Source organism: Cryptomeria japonica, chromosome 4, assembly GCF_030272615.1.
Source record: "Cryptomeria japonica chromosome 4, Sugi_1.0, whole genome shotgun sequence".
Classification (NCBI taxonomy): domain Eukaryota; kingdom Viridiplantae; phylum Streptophyta; class Pinopsida; order Cupressales; family Cupressaceae; genus Cryptomeria; species Cryptomeria japonica.
Genome location: NC_081408.1, coordinates 451,315,401 through 451,337,615, shown reverse-complemented (window position 1 = coordinate 451,337,615; position 22,215 = coordinate 451,315,401). Strand labels below are relative to the sequence as shown.

Genomic DNA, 22,215 nt, shown 5'->3' with positions numbered 1-22,215 from the left:
AGGGATCGTCATACAATTCCCTTGTTTACTCCTTCGGTAGCAGTGGTACGTCTATCTTTGTTCGGCCGTAGGGGCATCAAGTGCCACAGGTACGGTGCTAACTAGCCTCCCTCTCCTCCTCCTCCCTACAACTCTGTTCCTCATACCGTCGGAGGACTTGTTGCCACCGAAGTTCATTTGTTGTTTCTTCTCTTTGGTTTTGTCATGCAATCAAGTTTCTGGCAAGTAATCTTGGAATGCTCCCGAGGAGGTCAAAGACGGGGGTGCTGACAGTGAGTTCACCACGTACCGTGCCTTCCGAGATGGCTCTCTCCTAAGCCTCTCACTGCACATACTACGTGACCGACACGTCCCACAACTCTAGCAAGTCCGCCGTCAACTGATCCTCTCGTTCCTCTTCCACGGTACTCTCCTCATACGTGTCGCTATCCACGACAATTAATTGTTGTTCAAACGGCCGGCCCATTAATTCTTTCTGCCTGCCGCCATAGTTATCTCCAGGTTCATTTAGGCAACGACGCCAAAAATTTTAGTCCTAAAGGTATAGTGATGAATAATTAATAACCCAGTAGTACATGCACGTACCAAGCATTCATAGAACAGAACAATTGTACATCATAACATAAATGACAGATGATAATAATCAGACCAGAAAGTTATATCTTTATTCCAATGTCTCCAATTGTCCATACATGATCCCCTGTCGAGGTTCCAACCAAACAATATATAGACCCGACGGTTGGCCAAGTTGCCAACTGTCACCGACTCCCAACTACCTGATGGGAACCTCTCAGTAATAGCAAAACATAAACACACATAACACACTTATAATTATTATTCATACTAACATACGTTTTTACCCCTAACAATGTCCTTATGCATATCCATGATCTGAGTAAGGTTATCTTTCTTGGGAACCCTAGGATTGTATAACTTTGGATCATCTCTTTTAGCAATTTTCCCAGCAACCTTCCTATTGTTCTCAATAGTAGCAGCAATGTTGAATGCTTGTTGTAGAGTATCATGTCTATGATACAAAATCTCATAATGAGTTTTGCTTTCAAAAGCACTCAAATAAAAGTTAATCAGAAAAGAATCAACATGTGTGACATCTCTGGGTATTCTATTTAATACTTTATTAAATCTTTTGTTAAACTCAGCAACTGATTCATTATGATTTTTCTTTATACTTGTTAACTCATGGGATGCAAATGAAGGATCATTGTGATCTACAAATTCTTCCAAGAACAACGTTAAAAACTCATCCCAATTGTCGATACATCCATGAGGAAGATTCCTATACCATTCCCCTGCATCTTCTGTCAAAGATTGAACAAATAACTTCATGAATATATCCTCATGAGGAAACTCAAATTCTTCAATGATATTTTTTACATTAACTACATGTTGTTCTACTAAATCAGTTCCATTCCCTGAGAATTTGGGGATTGCTGATTTTAAATTACTAGTGATCTGATTTGTATAACCAACAATGCCAGTGAAATCCAATTGTTTGTATCTTTCAATGATCATAGACTGTCTGTCGACATGATGGTTGCCTTGATTGTTCATACTTCCTCTATTGAATCCACCATTGTTGCCATAATTACCATTGTTCCCACTGTTTCCACTGTCATTACTATTGCCATTGTTTCCATTATTACCTCTATTGCCATTATTATTGTTCCTATCTCCACCATTGCCATTTCCATAGTTGCCATTGTTACCTCTATTATATCCATTATTTTGACTATTGCCATACCCATTACCTCCTGTATGGTTACCCCTATTTGTGTTATTCCAGTTCCCATCATTTCCCCTATTTCCATTCCATCTTCCATCCTCATGCCTTTCTTCACTTTGATCCCTATGTACATCCCTCCATCTTCTAGTTCCATTCAATAACGGGTTATCATAAGTTACAAAAGGCTTCTCTATTCTTTGCATATGAGGGGGACTATATTTAGGAATTGCTGGCCTATTTTCTTGACCTTTACTTTTGTCTTCAATTTCTTCTGGCCTAGGGCTTTGAATTGTATCTCTGTTTATTCCTAGTTTTTGCAACACCCAATCCGGTTGTCTCTTAAGAGCTTTCACCATCTTGGATTCATCTCCATTTAAATCGACCATATTAAGTATGATTTCATCCAGTTGCTTGTCCTCCTCAATCAAGATCTCATCATGACTATGTCTATTATCTTTTGTAATTATTTTATAGAAAGGATTTTCCTCCCTATTTTCAGATTTGCTAGCAGATGAAGAATCTTCCTCCCTACTAGTAAATCTCTTATATCCTTCAAACGTCATGTTTGATTTCTTCTCTTCGTTCCTTTTCTTGGGACTCAACTGAACAAAATCTTCTTGTCCCTTGTGCAGAGACCTCCTCCCCTGCATAAATCTTATGGACAAATTCCTAGGGGTTTCTCTTATTTTCTCAACATACCAATTATTATTCATGTATTAAAATGTAGAGTCGCCACCTCCTAAGAGGAAATATTACCAACTTAACTGATCTTCTGGGATCTCTCCTTCAGTAGAGTCTAAAACAAACTACCAAAGATTCTAAAAAATTTGTGTGACAACTCCCCAGCAGAGTCGCCAATTTGTTGGTGCCCAAAACCACGGATTGGAAAACCAAAAGACTTGCCAAATCCTTAATTAGTCCAATCGGCCTTGGCCAACGAACAGGGATGGTCAAAGACCAAATCCCTCTGCACTTTAGGCTCCACTGAACCTAGGTGGGTGTGCCTTTTCCTCTCAAGCACAAGAAGAGGTTATTTATAGTGGATTTAAACCCTTTAGCAAGTTTACACAACTGGCAAATTATTGTTCTGCAACTATGCTTTATTATTTGCTTTAACTGAATGCTTTGAAAAGAAATGATTGTGAATGTATATTGAAAATGAGATTGCTTTCAGGACTTAAATAAAATCTGCATAGATTAGTTCATATAGGATTTGGGAAGAATGTTTCTCTATCAAGAACCTTGAATGCATACAGATCAAAACCTTAAAAGATCAATAATAGACCAGTGCCTCTATCCAAGGGTATATACGATAATCTGTGGACAAAATATCTTATCAACTCAGGAGACAATTTCTCATCAATTATGAAGGTTCAGTATGCATTACACAAACAATGAGAACTCAATCTTTCACTTAATGCAATGGCATGTGATTCACATCATAGAAAATCTATAAACAGATTTATCAGGAGGACAAAGATAACTCATCAACACCAAAGTATACACATTATTTGGAAAAAGAGACAATGAATCTTGTATATTAATCTTTAGGAAATAATTGCATACATAAGCTGCACTTGTAAATACTTCATTATAGATTGTTTGCACAAAATGATACTTCTTCTTCCTATAGACTTCTCTGATACAAAATGATATTCAATCCCTACAGCATTATGTCATTCTTGTGTCTCCCCCCCCCCTCTCTTTTACATAAAAAATGACTCCCTATAAGTATGTAAATCAAAAGGCGTATATGAAAGGACACACCCTTTCATACACAAAAGGGAGTTATAGACAGTTTCCTTTCAAAGGACACACCCTTTGGTTTAATAAAAAATTACAAATGAGAACCCTTAAAAAATACTAAATGATGCTTTAATAATGTATCTTCTATTCTCTGTCTCGATAAAATTCTTCAGCAAATATTCATCATGCTCTCATTATTTTCTACACACAAAGATAAGCCAATCAAATTCCTTGATTAAAATATCTCACCTTCAATTTGGTCTTAATTGGAAGAATCAATAATCTTTATTTCCTTATGCAAGTACTTGTTAAAATAATTCATTTAAATCAAAGTATTAAACACTTGTAAATATTTATTTAAATAAGATAATTTACCATAATGATAGTTTTTTCATAATCTAAGGTAAAATATTTTATATGACAAGTAAAACAAAATACTTCCCTTTTATTATTTTAAGGAATTGGTATTTCGATCGTATTTCCTCCTTGTAGTCTGAGCTATACTTTTAACTTTAATTTTTCCCTTTGTTGTGCATCCATTCGTGCCACGTATCTTCTTCTGGTTCACTAGCAGATCACCCTTTATCGTTTGGCCAAACTTCCTCATCAGCGAACTGTTCACAGGTCTTATCAATTCTACAGTTTCATCGATACCTTTTGTTTTCGATGGGACCGCATTTGATTTCTTCGATGAACCCCATGTCGATGAAACCGCTGCTTTCGGTGAGTCCCTTTTGAGATCCATCATAGCCCAAGTTTGTTCGATAAGCTAATCACCGCCAGACTGTTTCACTTCAACCGTTTGCCTTAACCGCCTCATTCTACTGCTTGATCTGCCTCCCTTTGCGCTCTGCCATGTGTCTGCTTTTGATTGGCTCTGGGGTCTTTATCTTGCCGCCTCATCTCGGCCTGGACTCACCACCGGAATTTGGTCTTTTGAATTGCTTCCTTAGCGGACCCCACAACTCAATCGCCATGTCGCGACGAATACACATCGAGCACCTTCCGATCGCGATATAGCGACCACCATTGGATTGATTCGTCTGACCGTCTGATCTTCCTTATTTGCTCGGCCTTTAATCTTACCAAAGTGGCTTTCTCTTGTCTTCGTCTGTCTGTGCCGCTTGTCACTTTTTGGTTCACCTGCGGATCCACCTTGACTGCCACTGGACACCATCTATCTTGCCATTTCATCCACCATTGGACCCGGGTTTCTCTTCTACGCTCCGCCACATGGCACATCCTGACTCGCTTGTAGATCTATTGAGATGACACCTCAACTACCACCTTGGCAGTCGCTATGTCGCGGGGGATATAGGTCATGCAACTTCATCTTGCCGTATAGTGACGACCATTGATCCACTTCGAACGTGTGTGCTCGTTAACCTCCCCTTTTTCGGACGTGCTTAGTCGCCAAGTCACGGGTTTAAACCAACATGCATCTCTATCCTGTAGCATAGTGATGGTCATCAAATCCTCCGCGATCACCGTTTGATAAGTCAAACTTGCTTGATCTTTAACCTCCATCCTCGCCAGTCTGTTCTAAAACTTTGGTTTCCTCGGGATACGCATGCACGTGGGGTCCACCGGCTTCAGCCTTCTTCACACAAAAAGCCTTTTGTCTTTCGACAGTTATCATATAGGCTGCTTTGGACTTAAACATTAAATGAGCTTATCCCACAAACATTATGGGATAAAGGCCTTCCCTTTGCTAGCACAGCACACTTGAAAGTTTCCAAAGCCTTTTCCACTGTTCTATATGTGCAGGTTTGGGAGTCTTGGCGATGCCAGTTAATCTTTGGACAACTCCATTTTCTTCAGTATGCTCCTACATATAAAACACCCACAGTAAATGCTCGAATGATAAGAAAAAGGGAATCTATATATAGCACAAAGTATTTTGTAAAAATATGTGCTAACACCAGCGTCGTCCCTTGAGCACCCTAAGTGCTAAAAATTGTCAAACTTTGACGAGCCATAACTCAAAATCCATGGCATCTGCGAATGATCCGTTTGAACCTACGAGGCCATGAGAGGGGTCCCTACAAAATCCTATCTCAGTTTTTCAATTTTCCCTACGGTTTTATTAGGGCAGCATTTTTTCAGTTGGCAAAAAAATCATCAGTCTCATTCAATCGAATGTTGTCGCATGGCCAATTTCTCATTTTGCTCATCATGATCATGAACCGTCAATTCTAACATGTCCAGTTAGGCATTATTACCCTATGCATGCTCCTATCCCCCCCCCCCCCCCCAACTCAATCAACACTCGGGGTCATACCCTACCGACGTTGTCCCTGGAGCACCCTAAGTGCTAAAAATTGTCAAACTTTGAGGGGCCCTAACTCAAAATCTGTGGCACCTATAGACAATATATTTGAACCTATGGGGCCATGAGAGGGGTCTCTACAAAATCCTATCTTGGATTTTCAATTTTCCCTACGATTTTATTAGGGCAGCATTTTTTCAATTGGCAAAAAAATCGTCTCATTCAATCGAATGTTGTCACGTGGCCAATTTCTCGCTCTTCTCATTGTGATCATGAACCATCAACTCTGACATGTCTAGGTAGGCATTATTACTGTATGCATGCTCCTATTTCCCCCCCCTCACTTGGTCAAACGCTCGGGGTCATACCCTACCGGCGTCGTCCCTTCAGCACCCTAAGTGCTAAAAATTGTCAAACTTTGATGGGCCCTAAGTCGGAATCTGTGGCACCTGTGAATGATCTGTTTGAACCTATGGGGCCATGAGAGGGGTACCTACAAAATCCTATCTTGATTTTTCATGTTTCCCTATGGTTTTATTAGGGCAGCATTTTTTCAGTTGGCAAAAAAATCATCAGTCTCATTCAATCTAATGTTGTCGCGTGGCCAATTTCTTGTCCTGCTTATCATGATCATGAACCATCAGTTCCGACATGTCCAGTTAGGAATTATTACCCTATGCATTCTCCTATTTCCCCCCCCCCCCCCCCACTCGGTCGAACGCTCGAGGTCATACACTACCGACGTCGTCCCTTGAGCAACCTAAGTGCTAAAAATTGTCAAACTTTGACGGGACCTAACTCGGAATCCGTGGCACCTGTGAATGATCCATTTGAACCTATGGGGCCATGAGAGGGGTCCCTACAAAAGCCTATCTCGGTTTTTCAATTTTCCCTACGGTTTTATTAGTGCAGCATTTTTTCAATTGGCAAAAAATTTGTCAGTCTCATTCAATAAAAAAAAATAGATAAACAAGCATTACACTATAGACACATAATGATCATCAATATTTCCATGTATTGTATACGCATAATTACCATTACACTTGCATGTGACATCAATGAACGAATATGCAAACATGATTTTTCATCATTATCAATACAACTGCACCAATGTACTCATGTACAAATACATTGTATATCATCAATATAACTAAACCAGTTTTCTCATGGACATCGTATATCATCATAACAAAGTTACATCAATTCACATCCATATACAGATACAACATCCCACTTCATCTGCATCAGACATCCTCATTTCCTCAGAGAGAAGCTTGCGTACAACAATGCCTGCATATAAATGAAGACCAAAATAAGCAACCTTTTTATGCGGAATGAATGTGCTACAAGAAACAAATTATGACACTTAATACAAATTATTTGTCAAATTATAAATAGATCATTTGAAACATTTTTAAGACGTACAAGACTATATAATTACATAAATTACCAGTTTCTCTACAAAGTCTACAACCATAACTTTGAAGAAAGACACATGTTGATTAAGACCTTCTCACTGCATTTCTCTGCATGGTTGAAGACGATGGTAGATATTGTCATTTCTAAATGGCAATACATTCACTTGACATAGTGTGTGAAAGTTTACAAAATTTAATCACATTAACAAAGTGAGGGACTTGGTGTTTATGCACAAAATTTAATCTCATTAATGCACAAAGGAATATGTACCATCACCAAGAGTAAACTAGTCAACGGTGAATGATCTAGCATGAACCTGTATTTTTAAGAATTGTTAGTCTACACATAAAATACATGCATGAACATAAAGGCTTTATGATAATCACTTCAATTGAAATGCATGATAATAAATGAAAAGGTGGGATTATATACCATAAAAATACGTCCCTTCGAATTATATCAAGAGAACCCACTATGTTGACGCAAAAATCATAATGTGATAGTGTTGTATATCATCAAAAAGACCTGCATGAGTATAAAGGTTTTGCGATAATTATATCATCAAAAAATGTCAAATAGTGTTGTCTAATAATAAAAATTGTAAAGCTCATCAAATGCATGATAATAAGTCGTATTGCAAAAATATGTCCCTTCGAATTATATCGAGTGTACCCGCTATGTGCATGTAAAAACTGTGTTGCCAAAAAAACATTCATCAATAGACCTGCATTTTGAACACATCCTTAATATACACGTAACAAACTTGAACATTAAGGTTTTATGATCATTGTTTGAAATGAAATGCATGATAAAAAAAATAAGGCACCATTAAAGACCTACTACTCAAGAATGCCTGAAGGGTCATCTCTTTGCTTAAGAGTATCCAGTATTGCTTCATGATCAATAGTAGTCACTATCCACAGGTCTTTGGTCTTCGGTTTTTCTTGATGATTCAACAACTTGACATTTGTAGCTATAATAAGGTGTGAATACATGAGAATGGTTTTGTGTCTCTCATAGTCTTCAAATGTAGGTATGCTATTCTTTCGAATCATGTAAATTCGCAACCAAGTTCCCACAACAACAACTGAACCTGTAGGATATGTGAACCCATCATCACTTGTCATTGGTTGTGTTAGATTCTGTTTTCCTTGTACATATCATGCCAACTAATATTCTGATCTCTCTTCATTCCCTTGTGGTGCAACAACTGCAAAAGAATGTCCTAGATGTACAAGATCTGATAGATGATGATATATTGTTTGAGATAAAGGAGTTAGATATTGGGAAACCCATGTATCAACCCACTCAATTGACTCGCACTTATTCCCAATCATACCAAACACAACTCTGACAAAAACAAGCCAACGCTCGTGTCCAAATGGTCCATGTACTTGCATCTGAGCTGAGAAATGAATACATCTTTGAATAATATTTATTTTTTTGACAATCCAATTCGTATCCCATTGTGCCCTCCTCAACCAACCAAAAGAATCTGGTCACTATTGAATCAAGAGTACCTCCAAGTGACAATGTTGAACTACACCAATCAACAATAGAATGTGCATCAGATAAATTTGCACCTGAAATCCTCAATTGCTCCTTAACTAGAGCTCTCTTCAAACATGCACCTGCTCCATCATGCTCCCCCTTCCCATGCCCTGCCTAAAAAAAAATACCAAATATGAGGTATACGCCTCTCTACATGCATTCTACTCAACCAATAAAACATACTGGCATTCTTGAATTGACCCGTACAGTTTGTTGACCATATGATATGTCGATCAATTGCAATATCTTTCTCATGCAAGAACTCAAAAAAAATCTCAAAAGAATGTTGCACATACTCAGAGGAGTGTGATCTATCGTAACTCATATAAAAATGACACTCCCTGATTATCTTCCTATCCTATTCTATACTATCAGGAGCATGTCTATATGTAATGTGAACAAAAATAACAATCTGGATTGAATTGTAGTACTGAGACTGTACCTCATTTTGTGGTTGCAATGTATAGTTCTCTGCAAAATCAACCACTGATACAATAGTACCAATCGGGAAAGAGTTCTTACACATCTTGAACTGTTGATCCAACCACTGAGACCTATGGGTGTGCCTTGCATACTTGTAGAAAATATTTTCCTTAAAATCCAAAATAAAATCAGCAACACTCACTTCTCTTGAGACTAATTTGCATCTAGAACCTTCACCTCCACTCTTCAAAGTATATTTCACTATCTCATATCTTTTTTTCTCAACATAATTATTTCCAAACCCATGTTCACTACCCTCATGAAAACATGAAACAAACTTTGACAACTCACCACATTGTGAGCACTTCTCATTCAAACAATCATTTCTATAGAAATAGCAGCCATCATCTCTAGGGCATAAAAATAGATCTTGCAAGTCTCTTGATGGTCTTGGAAATAGCATTGCACCACACTCCTGCAACATCGCATTAGTATGCGTTGTAGAACGAATATGGCATAAAAGTTCATGGTACATTGAAACTCCACATGGTACTTGAAACAACAAGTATTACGAATCTTAAGAGGTACACAATAAAATGGTTTCAAAGATTCAATGGCCCTTTGTGATATTTGCAAAGTTGGATGTACTTCACAAAAAAAATTGTACAACATTGTTTGGCTTGATTCCAAGAAATTTTTGGGATGTGGTGTGTGGTCTCGATTGCTGATTCTTAATTTCAAAACTTCCTTTACATTGGGCGATACTCTAGAATTAGAGTGCCAAAATTGTTGAATCTCCTCCTTCACATTGTCAGTCAACTTTCTATCAACACGTGGAAACCTCCCACCAAAAGCCCATGTATCATGTTGAAGTGGATCGTCAAGTCTTTGTCTTCATGCAAGTGCTCTATCCAAAGTTTTACGATTTATGTTCAAATCAACACAAGTTTGTCTCATTTGACGAGCCTTCCTCAATTGATGGCTTACTAAGGAGGTTGCAATCACTCTTCGAGCGGCTCTCTTATCTCTTTCCTTGGTATTCTTTCCAGTAAAATTGAGAGCATCAAATAGATTTTTGGCAATAATATAATTTCTCTCCATCTTCTTGTTCATAAGAATCTTCAATTTGTTTAGCAATGGTCTCATCTTTATCATCTTTAGCAATTGAACAAAAAGTTGGCATTGCTCGGTCAATGTCTTATTGCTAAAATTTTGGTCGAAAAGTTGTGTAGCCCACAATCGAACAGTTCTTGTTGACCTCTTGCCTTCAAGATTAACAATAATGTTCTCATCAATTTCAAGTAACCATTTTGGGGTTCTTGAAGGTCTTAAGTAATTAGGTGTTACATATTGTTCACTTGGTTGAGCAATCCCACCTTCAATGTCAAAGTTTTCCACATTTTCACCTCCAATGTCAAAATTTTCCACATGTTCACCTCCTATGTCAAAATTTTCTACATTTTCACCTCCAATGTCAAAAAATTTCATATTTACACCAAAATTATGGACACCTTCATTGTCAACTCCCAAATTTTCACTTTCCATTCTCACATCATGTTGAGAATTTTCATTATCACTTTAAACATGTTCAACATTTTCACTTTCAAAATCTACATTTTCATTTTCAATAACTTGTTCAGCATTTTCAAATTCAATTTCCCCTTCACTTGAAGTAACATTAGCAATATTTAACATACCTTTTCTTCTCCTCCTATGACCTTCTTTATCTCTTTCTCTATACACTTCAATTTGGTCATTTGAAAGCTTTCTTTTGCATTTAGACTTCCGACGACTACTACTCCCCATTTACCTCCACAAAGATGCTCCTAAATGATTGACAATGTAAGATTTGACTTTAAGAATCTCTCAAAAGCACAAATTTGTCTCAACTTGTTTGAAAACTTTTGATTGTCAACAGAAAATGGAATGTGAAGAATGTGGGCCATTGGAATCCACAAAATGGCCCACAAGGCTCTTTTTTATTTACAAAAATCGGATATCCGATTTTAATGCATAAATTTGTGGTCCCAAAAATAATTCTCGTTGCCGGCCTTTTTATTGTTGCCACATTAATGGTAGTGGCAGAAATTGAATATCTGATTAAATCAGATATCTAATTTTAGTACTCATATTTTAGAGAGAGAGAGAGAGAGAGAGAGATTAGGGGAGATGGAGAGAGAGAAAAAGATTAGGGGAGAGGGGGAGAGGGAGAGAGAGAGATTAGGGGAGAGGGGTCATATGACCCCTTAGGACCCATAACGACCCAATATGGTGTCATAAGGGGTCATATTATGTCCTAAGAGGTCATATGATGTCTTAAAGGGGTCCTATGACACAATATGACCCCTTAGGACACAATATGACCCTTTACGACTCTATACAATGTCGTTATGGTTCATATGACCCCTTATGACACCATATGGTGTCATTAGGGGTTGTATGGTGTCCTAAGGGGTCATGGGATACCATATGACCCCTAAGGACAACATATGACCCCTTATGACACCATATTGGGTCGTTCTGGGTCATATTGTGTCCTAAGGGGTCATATGGTGTCTTAAAGGGGTCATACGACACAATATGACCCCTTAGGACACAATATGACCTATAACAACACAATTTAGTGTCGTAAGGGGTCATATGATTTTCTAAAGGGTCGTAGGACATAATATGACCCCTTAGGACACCATAGGACCCATAACAACCCAATATGGTTTCATAAGGGGTCATATGTTGTCCTTAGGGCTCATATGGTATCCCATGACCCCTTAGGACACCATAAGACCCCTAACGATACCATATGGTGTCATAAGGGGTAATAAGGGGTCATAGGACCCATAACGACATCGTATAGTGTAGTAAAGGGTCACATTGTGTCCTAAGGGGTCATATGGTGTCTTAAAGGGGTCATGTGACACAATATGACCCCTTAGGACACAATATGACCCATAATGACACAGTTTGGTGTCATAAGGGGTCATATGGTGTCCTAAGGGGTCGTAGGACACAATATGACCCCTTAAGACACCATAGGACCCATAATGACCCAATATGGTGTCATAAGGGGTCATATTTTGTCCTTAGGGGTCATATCGTATCCCATGACCCCTTAGGACACCATATGACCCCTAACGACACTATATGGTGTCATAAGGGGTCATAAGGGGTCATATGACCCATAACAACACCATATAGAGTCGTCAAGGGTCATATTGTGTCCTAAGGGGTCATATGACATAATATGACCCCTTATGACATAATATGACCCATAACGACACAATTTGGTGTCGTAAGGGGTCATATGATGTCCTAAGGGGTCGTAGGACACAATATGACCCCTTAGGACACCATAGGACCCATAAAAACCCAATACGGTGTCATAAGGGGTCATATGGTATCCCATGACCCCTTAGGACACCATATGACTGTTACTACTTATCAGATTGTCATTAGTTTTATGTCAAAGTTATTCTATATACTCTAGTCGGTTATCTCTAACGAAATATTCAGTCGGTATGAACAGTCCAGTCGGTTACAGAAGAAAGTAGTCTCAGAGCGTAGTATACACCGAGCTGTCTACCGAGTATCATTACATATCTACCGAGTAGCAAAGATGACATACCGAGTTAATATACACTGAGTGAAACGTGCTACCAGATTTATTGAACCTGGACATGCATATGAAAACTTGTTACAAGATCGAGGCACATCTAACCATTATCACATTGGAAATTGCACTTAAAGATTGTGTATGATTTTGAGGTCATCTAACCAATGAAATATTTTGTATGGTTATTCATTCGATAAATCGTATTTGTAAGATCGAAGCAATGAATTAGATCACCATCATAAGAGATCTATTTATACAACATGAATTGAGATCAAAGACACATGTAGCATGACAGAAAGGATGATACAGAGATATATGAAGAAAGACATGTGAAAGCACTAAGTGTTATGACTGTTACAGAGACACAGAGGTCACCGAGAAGGTTTTCAAAGAACAGTCAAAGAACAGAGTAAACAGAAGGGTTTACCGAGTTACTATATGGGTTACTGAGGTATGCTACAAGCAAGGTAATCTTATTCTGAGCACATAGAATCTGCTATTACATTCTAGACGTAAAGTTGCAGATATTTGTAATATTTTATTGTAATATTTTGAAGTTGTAAGAGAAACCTCTAACAAGGTAAAAGACTCTAATCAAGTCTATAAATTGTAAAGCCTCTAACCAGGTGCAGCATTTTAGATGAAGTGTTTTAAAATCCTTTAGCAAGGTAGATCTAACAGATCTTGTTACTTCTAACAGGGTATGCTATCAGAAATAGCTAAACATGTAGCTCTAACCGAGCACTCTTTATTATTGCAGTAGTGAAGTTGTGGGTACCATCCCCACCGTAGTTTTTCTCTCTAACCAAGAGTTTCTGCGTAACCAAAATATATGTGTTATGGAGTGAATCATGTATGATTGTTATCTTTTTGTTTTAGCTTTATATTATGTTACTGCACTATTCGGTTTATGCATAACAGTAAAGTTATTATTGAAGAAATGTTTTGAAGTACTGATACACCCCTCCCCTCTCAGTACATTAGCTTTCCACATTGGGCCTAACAATGACCTCTAACGACACCATATGGTCTCATAAGGGGTCATAGTGTGTCATAAGGTGGCAAGATGAACCATTATTACAATATAAAAAATAGTGCCAATATTGCTTACAAAAATTTGACACCTAGAGGGTCATATGGTGTCCTAAGGGGTCATAGGAAACAATATGACCCCTTAGGACACAGTATGACCCTTTCCCCTCCTCTCTCTCTCTCTCTCTCTCTCTCTCTCTCTCTCTCTCTCTCTCTCTCTCTCTCTCTCTCTCCCTTCCCCCCTCTCTCTCTCCCCTAATCTCTCTCTCACTCCCCCTCTCCCTAATATCATATACTAATTTATTTATGAATTAATATATTATATATTAAGTAACAACAGATTAATTATGTGCAGATTTAGTTATTGAATTTACTTATTAAAATCGAATATCTGATTGTATCGGATATTCGATTTTTGTTGTACAAATTTCAAATTTCAAATTTTGGCTCGAGTTTGCTTTGGGATTTCGCTTGGAAGTGACAAGCCTAGAAAGTCAACTGAAAAAACGTGTTTTTCAATATTCGTTGATTTTCCAGACTTTACATTGGTGGCTGATGACTTTTTTATAGCCAAAAATGATAAAACGAAATGGGTTTTTTAAGGACGTTTTCAGCTTTCCAACAATACAAGGCTTGTCTTATTTCGACTTTAATAAATAATTATTATTTATTTTCTAATTGAATTCTGACAAAAGTCCTGATTGATAGACTAATTGAATAAAACTCATAACTTTCAAATGGTATAACATTTTTTGAATCCAAAACATGTGTCACATCCTATGCTTCATCTACTATAGGGAAAAAATTTTAAAAATTGAATTTCATAAGGTTTTGACCAAGTTAAGGCGGTCAGACATAGGAGTTTCTGAATTTTTGAAAAGTTGTAGTAAAAAATTCATAAATAATTATTTTCTTTATAAAAATTATAAAAAAATATGTGTCACATCTGGACATGAGTATAATACTTATATTATAAATCTTATAAAAAAATATTATTATTTGATTGTGATTAGGGTGGTCAAACATACGCCTACTTCTTATCTTTTTCCTAAAATTTTAGTACCACTGCATTGAAATTTGAAATTTTCATCAAATGGGATTTTTTTTTCCAAAAAACAACTAGTAGCTTAGAAACTACATTCAATTTTTTATAGATTCTCTTCTTACATATTTTAAAAATAATATTTACAACTTATTCAAATTTTCATGTCAACTTGCATAACTCTGATTTTCTGAAATTTCATTGCCACTGAAGGGCCTGTTTTGGCACACCATGATCCTACACATACCCCATCGCTGGAAGTTTTGAGACCAGAAGAGCACACAGAGATAGTTTTTGGCTGCAGGTCTTAGCAAAAACCCTAAGGACAGGGGCGTGGCGCCATGGTACTTCCCCCTATCAGCAGGATTTGGCAAAATAGTGTCTTGCAGGCTTCAAAACCCATCCTGTCAGTTGCAGCTCCAGACTTGCAAAATCAAGACAGTGGTGTGGCACCCTGGTCCTGAACATTTCTGCTTATATTTCAAACACAGTTGCACCTCTGATTTTGCCTTTTGATCTATACTTTTTAGTAGTATATCAGTTATCCTTTGATCTGCATTCTCATATTAGGGTTTGCTTGCTTACTTGCATCCTAGGTTAGATTGAATTCTTGAATCATTCCTCCCTCTCATTTGCAGCAAGGGAATAGAAACCCTAAGAGGTGATCCTCGACTCTCTCTTCCATACAAGAAGTAGCCCGAAGTATGTCACCTCCCTAGGCTCTTTTGTATTCAGTGAGTGTGTATGAGAGTGGGATTAGGGTTTTCATTGAGAACATGAATAGAGTTAAAATTTTGAGTTAGAAATATAAGTATAAGCTATTCACCCTTCAAAAGAAAATTTATAATTAAATTCTTTATTTAACAATATGAATTTCAATTTTTTACTATGTCTAAATTTTAGTGATGAATTTCAGATTGCAAACTTCCAAAATCGAAACCACATCTAAAAATCTTGGTTTGGAAATATAATTGTGATTTTTCACTCTTGCCAAACACAAATACATAACACAATTGGAGTAAAAAATTTCTCTCTTCAAATATGAATAGCCAATTTTCAATCAACCAAAACACAATTACTGTTTAAATATGAAGAGACAATTTTCAATCAACCAAAACACAATTACTATTTAAATATGAAGAGCCAATTTTCAATCAACCAAAACACAATTACTGTTTAGATTTTAAATTATTTAAGTTTGCATATTAGAGTTCAAATCTCAAATCATGATTACAATTAAAATTTTGGAACACCTTGAACAAGAAATATGAATCTGAATATTTCATTTTTTTAAATATGACATTTTCTCACCAAGATATGAATCACAATCCAAACTTTCAAACTATTATTAAATTCTTGGTCTGATACTATTGGGATGCACAATTAAAATCAATCTCAATCTAGAATATAAATATTGAACTTATATTATACTTTCACTCTCCCAAAGAAGAACTATGGTAAAAATTCTTGAGCTAGAAATACAAATATTATATTTCCTTAAAATAGTTGAATTCAGATAAATAAATATCATATTTCCACGTCCCAATGCACATCTTCAATTATAACTATGACGAACAATGTTTTTTTTTATGAATAGGCCTTCTCTATTAATAAGAAATATTAAAGTACATATTCACAAAAAAAGGTCGGGGGATACAAGATCACCCCATGAGAGTCACTCGGCTAGCGGCCGAAAACAAAAAACAACAAGCTATTCATCAAAAAATTCCTCAGGCAGCCAAAGCAGTGGCAGTTGAGGGAGGAGGATTAGGGTCATCTTTTTTGCCCCATACATCAGCGGGGCTAGGAGTTGGGTCTGGCACAGAGCACCCATCTTCAGGATCTAGTCTTTCAATTTCTCCTTCCTCTTGCCTGGGAGGCAAGATCGCCAAAGCAAGGTGAGGAAACTTGGAGGTGGTGGCAGAGGGCCACCCGGAATCAGCAGCAGGAGGAGCAAAGGTCATAGGAGCATCAGAGGGCCACCCCGAGCCAAAGCCATGTCGCAGTGGGGAAGCCGAGCGGCGACGCCAAGCAACATCTCTCCCGCCCGAGGGGCGACGGGGAGGCTGGGACCGCGGTTGCTGAGAGCGGCAGGCAGAGGAGCTGCGACCGCGTCGGCAGCCACGGGGCGGAGTACGATCGGCAGAGACAGAGTCCGGCGGTAATAGGGAAATCGCACAAGGGGCATTACCCCAATGTTGAAGAAGCTCCTGAAGGTGGGCCACCTTGTCAACTTGAACCTGAATCTGCATTAATACATTGTTGCAAAGGCAAGCTTTAGCATAAAGTGAAACATTAATATCCAAGCAGCTGTGAGAAAAAATAACAGCATTTATATCCTTCCAAAGAGTGAAAAGGATCTCCATTCTGAAAGAATGCCATATCTGGGAGAACTTATAGGCGATTCTACCCAGAAGAGCCATGTGCCAAGAAAATGGCTCAGGCCAAAAAGGCCAAAAAATGTCATGAATCCAACTCCAATACTGCTGAGCTCTTCTACAGAACCAAAAGATGTGCATAAAAGTTTCTGGGTGACCACAAAAAGAGCATCGAGGGTCAGGCACTCCCAAATGCTTGAGTCTGGAACCCAAAGGCAAACCTTGCAGAAAGAGAACACACCAAGCAAAGTAGGCAATCTTAGGCTCAGTGATGGCGGACCAGACAGCCAAAAACCTGAATCTCCAGGCAGTTTGGGAAGATTGCAAGTGCCACCGCTGGTTGAGAGTATGAGCTATAGGCAAGTGAGGAACCAACCAGAGATAACCCATTTTGGGTTTGTAGTTGGTAAAAGGAGTCCAAAGATACCACTTCCAGTCTTTCCACCAAGGTCTAACAGACCAAATACTGAGCTTATGAAGCAAATTTGAGGGAAGGGCCGAAACCAGGAGGTCATAAGTCTATCGATCTGGCCGAGACAGGTGAAACTGGACTTGGAGGTCCTCCCAAGACCAGAGACTCATAGTAGATCTGGAAAAAAGATCCTTAGGGGTACGAATGTCGTGCTTGTGAAAGCACAAAGCACTGACACCTTGAATTTTGGCCAAAGGTATCCCTTGCACCTGAAAAAGAGGGGACCGCCAGAGGTTGTGCTTATTCATGGATAAGTCATCCCGAAAGCCATCGTAGCCCATCGCAACTAAGGCTTGATAGCTTCCCAAGCATGCCAGATACTTTTGACCACAAAAGAACCCTGTATCTAAACAGTGTCTGTCATGGTGAGCAAGTTTTGCAAGCCTATCCCCTTCTAGGCTGGCCTTTTAGAAGGAAAGCTTGAAGAAATGCAATGTCGGAGAAGAATTTTCCAGGCCTCATCTCCATATAAGGCTCTGATAACCCATTTAGCACATAAGGCCAACCCTTGGTTCTGGGTGGAAATAAGGCCGACTCCTCCGGATTCCTTGAGGAGACAGCAGTACTCCCAAGCAACCCAAAACCATGATGGTTAGACTCAGAGGCCCAAAGAAAGGCCTGCAGAAGTCTTTCCAACTTCATGTAACAAACAACAGGCTTTCACTAGTAGTGGTTGTTACCATCCAACTCCAACCATAGAAAAGCTTTGCAGTTGGACCCAATTTCTATCTCCATAACATTCATTTTCTCATATAGTTGTGAATGTTAAACCTTGTCAACTTAATTTTTTTTCAACATATACAGAAACCAACTTCATGCAATGAGATACTGAACAAACAAAAATTGTACCCACTCAATATTTTAGAGATACGACCACAACCTTATTTTTCCATCTAAAACCTGTAAAGACACAACAGACCAAAAAAGAAATTTCTGAAAGCTGACCACAACCTAATTTTTTCATAAACACAACATTGTTTGTTTGTTTTTTATACTCATCCTTTTCATCAACATTGTGCCTAGTAATAATGTTGTTTTGGGGCACTAGAACTGAATAGAAGCTATACTATTTTTTTTCCTATGTTTGCGAGCGAAAATAAATAGAAATCATCACTTTTTCTACAACCAATAGCAACAAATAGTAAAATTGCACAATACCTAAGCAGGAAAAAAATAAACTTAAAAATTAAATAGCAGCTGTAGGAAAATTCCATTAAATACGGTAATGTAATATATTTGGTGATATGACTAAGTTATGCAATTAATTATGCTGGTTAATGAATCGTCCTATGTTTGGATCTGAAGGAAGCCACGCATGTTGACAGTAGTGTATTTGCTGGGTAGATATTGCATGGAGATTCTTTTTCGAAGAATGTATTGTATGGTGTTCTCCTACCATAAGGGTGAATATTTTATGCTAAGCATAGTGGATATTAGGATGTATTTGCCCGTGGACATGTGTTGTGGGGTCTCTATTGTATTTCTCCTTGGGAGTAGTGGGTATTGGGTCAACTTCCATGCTCATTTTGCTCAGAAGCAACTCCAATGCATTCATTATCATATCAACCGATACACACCAGTGGGAAAAACGGATTTGACTTTTAGTGTTCATAAATTAGGTAAAAAAAATTCTTGCACATATGTCGGCAATGAAACAAGATATTTGTATGCTTGTGACAGCAACAAAACACTATGATGGGCAAACCACGACTCACCTGAGTCACCTCATTGATATGCTAGGGTAAACTTTTGTTTTCCACCTTCCAACGTTGTCCATTAGTTCTCCACTCTGCTAAGTCTAGGTATATAAATACGGTTCACTTAACAAAGGTCGTTCAAACAGCACGGGAGTCTCATTTGAGCCTAGTTTTACCATGTATGATTCAATTACAACGCCACCTTAATATTAAGCCTAATCCAGAATGATTTCTTCCCACCACGTGGCAAATTTAAACACACTCTTGTGGCAAGCGGTCATCGTGCCAAGCCTTAACAACCCTTTCTAATTCATAAAAAATTATCTTAGATTAAAGATATGGAATAATTACAATAAAATTCAACAAACAATAATCTATTATCAATGTAAGAATAGACTCCTAGGAACGTCTCCATAATTTCTGTATATAGAAGTGAATTTTGACAATGAATTCTATAAGCAAACTGACTTTGACACTCAATTTAACACAAATTGCCATAAGAACTCTGCTAGTTCTTATATATTAAAGTTCTATAATGTATATGTGCATGTTTTATCCATGTTTTCGTATGAATATTTTAAATTTTCCTCTTTTTATATAGCAGTCGCCTTTGTCGTCCCTTAGCCGCCCTCAAAACTCGGGGTAACATAGATGTAAGATATTAGAAAGTAATGTAATGGCTCATTTTAATGCTAGGTGTATTTGTAATTCTAACTCATTCCAGAGCTCTCAAAATGATCATAATGAGTAGAAAAGGACCTAAATATTTTGAATGATAAATGTAAATATTATTTGTAGGAAGTCCATTTGATAGAATTAATCAGGAATTTATGACAGACAAATGAATATTTCTTAAGATGAATAGTATTTATCAATAAGTATAAAATAAATCAGTCTCTTAAACTAATAGATTAATATCATTATAATATATCTTTAAAATTTTTGTAAAATGTAGAAAAATCTATTTCTAAATTTAATCTTATTTTACTAATAAGAAACAATTAATCAAGATCAATAATATTTAAGAAAAATTGATTATAAAATAACAAAAATATTATCTTTTTATTAATTTGATAAATCAAAAAAACAATACAATCCACACATACAAATCACAAAACAAGAACACATCAAAACATAACGACTAGTCACTAATTTTTCTTAATTATTATCTTTTAAACCTCTTTATTCTCTTGATGTTGTTCACCCTCCTTTTCAGCATATCCAAGAATTTGTCCTTTAGTCTCGTTCTCAATGCTCCCTTTCTTTCCCTCTTCTTCCCTTTCCTTTTCCTTTTCTCCATCTTCCTTGTCAGTAGCCTGCACGTAGAAAGGCCAACAATACATTCATATAAACAATACAAACCAGATGAAATTAATTTCTTATTACTGGACTCTTTCATATTAAAAAATGATTCAATTAAAAAAATTGGATAAAGAGATTAAGAGAAGCTAGAGAGGCAGAAGAGGTGATTGTGAGATGGGTTTTCCCTTCGCTATCACTCGGCTCTTTGGGCTCCACCACAGCTGCAGGGTGAACATCTTTTTCCTCTTCATTCTCTTTCCCAAGCATTACTTCATGTGTCTCCACTATTATTTCTCACACACGAATATCTTTCATCAAATCCCCTTCCTGTGTCTTTACTCCACTTTCACTTCAGTATTTGGGCTCCATAGGATTCACACGAAATGCATGCTGTCTTTACTCCAGTTCTTACCAGCATGCTGCTCGTTTGCATTTCTTTCCGCCATTAATTAACACAAGCTAATAACTCGACAATACAATAAAAAGAATGTGGTTGAAAGAGTTTGATAAAATGGTTCCAGGTAAAAATAGATTTCAGGTTTGGGCAGGTATGGAGGACGTGCTTAAGGCGATTGTTAAGATAAGAGGCAGGCATCTACAATGACATCAAAATGTTCATAAATAAAAATTTATTTTTGATACAATTTGACATGTAAACAAAATTCTATTTTTCAAACAATTTGACATACAAATGACAGATAAATGCATGAAACATACCATATTTCAACTTTTGTGGAAGTATCATTTTATTATTCCAAATAAAATAGAACCCATACCACTTGTTTTCAGCTAGATTCAACGCTTGTCATAAAGTGCAAACGAATAAAAAAAGAAAATGGACAATTTCAAATAAAAAAAAAAATGGACAGAATTTGGAAGAGTACGCAATTCATGTATAGAAAAGAAAAGAGAGTGAATCGAAGGCAACTTGACATGTGAGACCACCAAATGAACGGCTGGTTGATGTATAATCCATCGTCAAAATCACCTTCAACCATCTAAGCTGAGATCAATTCAGTATTTGATTGACGTTACAAAATGAAAACATATCATTTGATTTTTTGATTTGTTGGGCCCATCTGAAAGAGTGGCCTTCAAAAATTCTCGATGGCCTACCATTGAAGGAAGGCCAAAGAGGGGGTTTGGAAATAGTTTTCAACCAGCAATTGACGCGCCTCGGTTATGACCTCACTAGCTGCGTCATTGCCCCAAGCGCAAAGATAATTACAGAATCCGTCATATCGTCTTATATAGTGCCTTTTTCAACGGTGTAATTCTTCACACTGCATGTGGGACTAAACGTGGCTGTGTCAAATGAAAGATCAAACCGCTCTTGCTTGCAGCGTATTTAGATTATTTTTTAACAAAACGTCTTTCTAAATAAATACGAACACAGTTTGAATGCAAAAGGAGTAGTTGAATCCTTAAAACACCAAAGCCCGTGTGCAATTGCAAAATGTGTGATTGGGAGAGCAATGAAGCAGGGAATTATATGGATCGAGAAGCCGAGAAGCCCTGAAAGCCCGTTTG

At 37.5% G+C, this 22,215-nt stretch overlaps 1 protein-coding gene and 1 non-coding gene across 2 annotated transcripts; both read right to left on the bottom strand.

Moving 5' to 3' along the window:
* Positions 1 to 334: 334 nt before the first annotated feature.
* On the bottom strand, positions 335 to 15,088 carry LOC131875156 (uncharacterized). The gene is made up of 5 exons (XM_059219190.1): positions 15,084 to 15,088; positions 1,611 to 1,888; positions 1,304 to 1,319; positions 853 to 1,057; positions 335 to 475 (listed from the first exon to the last, which is right to left on the bottom strand). Exons 1-5 carry the CDS (start codon positions 15,086 to 15,088, stop codon positions 335 to 337), a joined length of 645 nt encoding a protein of 214 aa, XP_059075173.1.
* Positions 15,089 to 21,760: 6,672 nt separating this feature from the next.
* LOC131033747 (U4 spliceosomal RNA) lies at positions 21,761 to 21,907 on the bottom strand. Its single transcript, XR_009103658.2, has one exon. It is a non-coding gene; the product is annotated as a U4 spliceosomal RNA (small nuclear RNA).
* Between the last annotated feature and the right edge of the window lie 308 nt (positions 21,908 to 22,215).